The sequence below is a fragment of the Phalangium opilio genome, unplaced genomic scaffold (genome assembly GCF_054372755.1).
Source record: "Phalangium opilio isolate 3A_F unplaced genomic scaffold, DU_Popi_V2 ptg000019l_1, whole genome shotgun sequence".
In the NCBI taxonomy this organism is placed as follows: Eukaryota; Metazoa; Arthropoda; class Arachnida; order Opiliones; family Phalangiidae; genus Phalangium; species Phalangium opilio.
The window spans coordinates 1,122,149-1,127,560 of NW_028324152.1; the positions used below are offsets into that span (position 1 = coordinate 1,122,149).

A 5,412-nucleotide genomic window follows, 5' to 3' on the forward strand; every position below is an offset into this window, starting at 1 on the left:
TTGTATAGGCAGTAATTTTGTTTTTCCTAAATTTTACTGTTTATTTATGTCCAGAGATTAAAATTTTCGTTTTATTTAATTAACTCTATGCCTGGTTAGATAGAATGTAGGACATATTCCCCTTACATATGGGAAAAATTCCCCGGACAATAGCCAAATGGATGTTGATGACAAGATACAACCAGCCACAGGATAAATTTCCCCAAAATGTGTTTACGATAAAAAACCGAAAAGCACGGTTTATACATTACGCCACCAGAACCAGTTCACACAAAAGCCTGCAGTATTTTACGACCTTACTATTCACTACGACGGGGTATTATGACCGGAGGGTTTTGTCTAGAGAGTACTGGCGAGTGGGGCTATTTTGCATTCTTTCCGAGGATGTAAGGAAAATGTCCCGGGGAATTTTGCCAAGAGAGCCTTTCAGACTTGAAAATTTGGGTACCGCATTAGATAAGAAATTAGAAGTATACGAAAGAGTCATTTCAAATAAGGTCTTAGTTTCTTAAAAATACAATTTCACGAACTTAAGTCTTGCATGCCTTTATTGAAAATACTCTATGGATTTAAGAATTTGTATTTAGGATTTACATTTTCTTTATTTCAAATTGGTGCTCCATATCACTATAGAATAGCTGTTCTTGTACAACTTTTTTTTTTCTTTTAAGTTTCCTTACATGACAAGTGCTAGCACTTAAATAATTTAAAATATTCTTTTAGAGGAAGAAATTAGTCGGCATTCAATCAAGAGGAGTCAACCTGCACGTAGGACCTGGCACATGTACACGAATTCAACCAAACAGCAATAATGCTTATAAAATCGGCATTATGTTCTTTCCGATAATTCTAAAATATTACATTGTTACACAATGTATATATATATATATATATATATATATATATATATATATATATATATATATATATATATATATATATATATATATATATGGATCAGGTGTTTGAGTTGGTTGTAAATGTAGGTTCTAACTCAGTGGTATTCAATGGTATCGATGGTATCGACGACATTTTTTTTCTGGGCGCCATTTTGTTTTTCTCTGACGTCATCTTTTCTTCTCGGCGCCATTTTTTTATCGGAAATTTCTGGCGGGAAATTTGAAAATGTTAAGCCTGTCGGACTTCAATCAGATAAGGAAGGTCAAAAGTTCTTCTAATAATAAACACCACCTTTCCAAATATTACGTCGGTATATAGTTCCTTTTGCTTTTAAAAATTCCCCTCGATTACTTTGAATTTTGAATTAGGGGAGTGAGATAAAATGCGTCAAGTGAAACCCTTATTGCTGACGGGTGACAGGAATTTTAAAGGGAGTATTAAACCTCCAATTTAAATTAAGGCAATACTAAAATCCTCTCTCTCACTTTAAATATATCGAGCAAACATAAACCACAATTCACAGAGCTTAACCTTACCTGTACAATTAAATGCAATGCTTAAACTTACTATTATAATCCCCATCCTTTTAAAATACAAGAAAGAAAAATGTTACCTCACCACAATTCTCTCACAGTCACTCTAGGGCTTGGACTCTGTTATAGATTACATTAAATTACTCATAGTCTCTTGTACAAATTACTTATAGACAAAGGGTTATGAATAACTGATAATGCTATTCTATCCGTAAGGAAATATAAACGGAGAAAATGACAAGCTGTACCAATCAAATATGAATTGTTTATGAACAATAATATATATATGCGTAAGCAGATGTATATAATATTATAACGATGAATAAAACACCCATTTCCAATATTCGCTCATATATTCATGAACAACACCATTTCCCTTAGTAAATTCAGATGAGATTTATAGTAAATTACACGCAAAGATATTGTTTTCTACGAATTCATGTAACTGATGTGTTACAATAATAGCGTATTAATCTATTACCACGTAACCATCCATAAGAATAGTGCGGAGATCCAGCTCGCTTGTACACAAATTAAACACTGGATAGTTACTTGCTAACGTTAACGCGATTTAAAGCTCTGTATAAACCATGATGCACCTATTTTCAAATAAGTCAGCGAAGGATTAGCAATAGGTTCAAAAACGTTTTATTATGTTCATATTTGTAATTATATAACAAGCATTATAGTGAAGCCGTCCACCATGACTTCAAACACATAACGGCTGAAATTGTATCTGGCTTTAACGATCCACGCTTGGGTGATACTAGGTTTCCTCCTTTAGAAAACGTTCTTTCTGAAGGCACGGATGACCCTTGGATTGACAAATAGTCCCTCGCCATTGTGGCAGCATTGGGATATTTTGTTTCATTAATCTATGGGACAAATTGGATTGGAATTTGGTTTTGTTTGTGATGAGAGATCTCAGTTTCTATTGCCATCTGACATTTTATATAGAGGTGTGCGGTTAACCGTTTCAATCGAATAATTCGATCGTATACCGAACCGAATAATTCGATTCGTATTCGATAAGCCTATTTTCACTATTCGATTCGAATATCGAATACCGAACTGACTATTCGGTTAAAGTTCGACTACCATAAATTTTGGTCCTTGGCACTAGAGAGACCCACCTTATTTAAAAAAATATCATCCCAATTTTATTTGTCTCCCATCAAAAACTACCAGCAAGTGCATAGGAAAATTTTAAGAAATACTTGACCACCAATGAGGAGAGGTATTTTGAAATTTAGGAGCTTCTAAATGTTCTTCTCCTTGCTTCGTAATTTTATTGGCGAATATTAGGGTTACTACCCGATTAACCGCGAATAGTTGGCCTAGTATTCGCGAATATTAGGGTTAAATATTCGCGGTTACTAGGCTTAACTGTTCGCGATTAATCGGGAAGGAAAAAAATTACCAAGGCCCAACTATTCGTTATTCGATTTGGAATAAACTATTCGATTCGGTATTTGATAAGGAAAATTTTTTGGTATTCGATAACCGGTTCGATACCCAAAAAGTGGTATTCGCACACCCCTAATTTTATACTCAACAGGAAATAATCGAACCTTCCTATGCCACTTACCCTCCACCATTCAAGAATATCCGAATTTGGTGACGCTAGTTCGTCCTTTAAATATAGTAGGAGTTCTGAACCTTTGGTACATTTCCTGGCTCGCTTAGGATATACCGACAGCATTGCATTATTTAGGTCTGAACTACATTTGTCCGAAGCATAAGCTGGGTATTCTGCCGGACCGCTATTTGCGTCATAAAACTTGTTGAACGTGTTTAAAACGGCAGATTTAATATTCTTCACAGATGTTTTATCATAATGATCTTTGAAGAAATCCAGTTTGAGGGTTGGATCTACAACTGCCGATAGAAGGAATATTGTAGCGACATCAACAGTTACCGTGGGCCATAGAATAGAGCATTGAGGGTAACGTACTTTTACTCGAGGTGCCGTCTCACCCAACAGAGAAAGCGTGTGGTTATATTCATAAAAATAAAGTTATTTCTATGAATATAATGACATGCTTTCTTTGTGGGACGAGATCGTATTGCGAGTAAAAGTACGTTTCCTATTTCGTCTTTATAACCTATTGCTATCCACTGAGCCTCCACGTTAGATTGTTCGGAATATTCCTCTAGCTTATTTCGGGCAAGGCAGCAAGCTTCTTTTAGAGGTCCATCAGTTTTGCTTATTGTATCCTTTAACCTGTCCTGCAGCCAATGATAAACAGGCATAACAATTGAGATGGTAGGGTACTTGGAAACCGATACTCGTCTTGTTGCCAGTTCGAAGTCCTTGGATATATTTTACAAACATAAGACGATTTTAAAACGTATGTCAATGAGCGTTAACTTGCCTTCAAGACGTCAACAAATTCTTTGATTTGAGTCCATTCTGCATCAGAAACATTATATTTAAGGAGGTCCTTTTCACTTCTCATGAGCGATTGTAATGACTATATATAAATGCATTACAAAACAACCACATAAGTACATTCCGAAATATGCATAACATTACCGGTTTCAAAGTCAGAGCCCTTTTGAGCATGTCGTATGTGGAATTCCAGCGATGTGTGACATCTAATACAAGTGATAAGTCCTTGATTCCAAACGACTTGTTTAAGTGGTGCAGTTTCTCTTCCTTCAAGATGGATAATCGAATGTGGACTATGGCAACTCTCATCTGACATGTCGGGAAAATGGGCAATATATATTGTAAGAGAACCGCTTCCTGGCACTTTACTTTGTGTTACAAATGGTTTGAACGTGACCAAGTACTACGGCCTACTGACACCGAACCACGATAAGGACCACGGCCTACTGACACCGAACCACGATAAGGACCACGGCCTACTGACACCGAACCACGATAAGGACCACGGCCTACTGACACCGAACCACGATAAGGACCACGGCCTACTGACCCCGAACCACGATAAGGACCACGACCTACTGACCCCGAACCACGATAAGGACCACGGCCTACTGACCCCGAACCACGAAAAGGACCACGTCCTACTGACACCGAACCACGATAAGGACCACGGCCTACTGACACCGAACCACGATAAGGACCACGGCCTACTGACACCGAACCACAATAAGGACCACGACCTACTGACACCGGACCACGACCTACTGACCCCGAACCACGATAAGGACCACGACCTACTGACCCCGAACCACGATAAGGACCACGACCTACTGACCCCGAACCACGATAAGGACCACGACCTACTAACCCCAAACCACGATAAGGACCACGGCCTACTAACACCGAAACACGATAAGGACCACGGCCTACTGACACCGAACCACGATAAGGACCACGATCTACTGACACCGAACCACGATAAGGACCACGACCTACTGACACCGAACCACGATAAGGACCACGACCTACTGACACCGAACCACGATAAGGACCACGACCTACTGACCCCGAACCACGATAAGGACCACGACCTACTGACACCGAACCACGATAAGGACCACGACCTACTGACACCGAACCACGATAAGGACCACGACCTACTGACACCGAATCACGATAAGGACCACGACCTACTGACCCCGAACGACGATAAGGACCACGGCCTACTGACACCGAAACACGATAAGGACCACGGCCTACTGACACCGAAACACGATAAGGACCACGGCCTACTGACACCGAACCAAGATAAGGACCACGGCCTACTGACACCGAACCACGATAAGGACCACGGCCTACTGACACCGAAACACGATAAGGACCACGACCTACTGACACCGAACCACGATAAGGACCACGGCCTACTGACACCGAACCACGATAAGGACCACGATCTACTGACACCGAACCACGATAAGGACCACGACCTACTGACACCGAACTACGATAAGGACCACGACCTACTGACCCCGAACCACGATAAGGACCACGGCCTACTGACCCCGAACCACGATAAGGACCACGTCC

General features: G+C 40.0%; 1 protein-coding gene across 1 annotated transcript; it reads right to left on the reverse strand.

The window, feature by feature from the left end:
* Nucleotides 1-2,889: 2,889 nt before the first annotated feature.
* On the reverse strand, nucleotides 2,890-4,134 carry LOC149697753 (uncharacterized). Its single transcript, XM_089867241.1, has 4 exons — nucleotides 3,970-4,134; nucleotides 3,809-3,907; nucleotides 3,539-3,746; nucleotides 2,890-3,311 (listed from the first exon to the last, which is right to left on the reverse strand). The coding sequence occupies exons 1-4, from the start codon at nucleotides 4,132-4,134 to the stop codon at nucleotides 2,890-2,892; spliced, it is 894 nt and encodes a 297-aa protein (XP_089723367.1).
* Nucleotides 4,135-5,412: the final 1,278 nt, after the last annotated feature.

Excerpts from the sequence above, each read along its gene's own strand:
- LOC149697753 (XM_089867241.1), bottom strand. The coding sequence starts at position 4,134 with ATGAGAGTTGCCATAGTCCACATTCGATTATCCATCTTGAAGGAAGAG. Across the intron at positions 3,908-3,969 it reads GGGCTCTGACTTTGAAACCG|TCATTACAATCGCTCATGAG; the intron begins GTAATGTTATGC and ends ATTTATATATAG. Across the intron at positions 3,312-3,538 it reads GGCTCAGTGGATAGCAATAG|TTGTAGATCCAACCCTCAAA; the intron begins GTTATAAAGACG and ends TTCTATCGGCAG.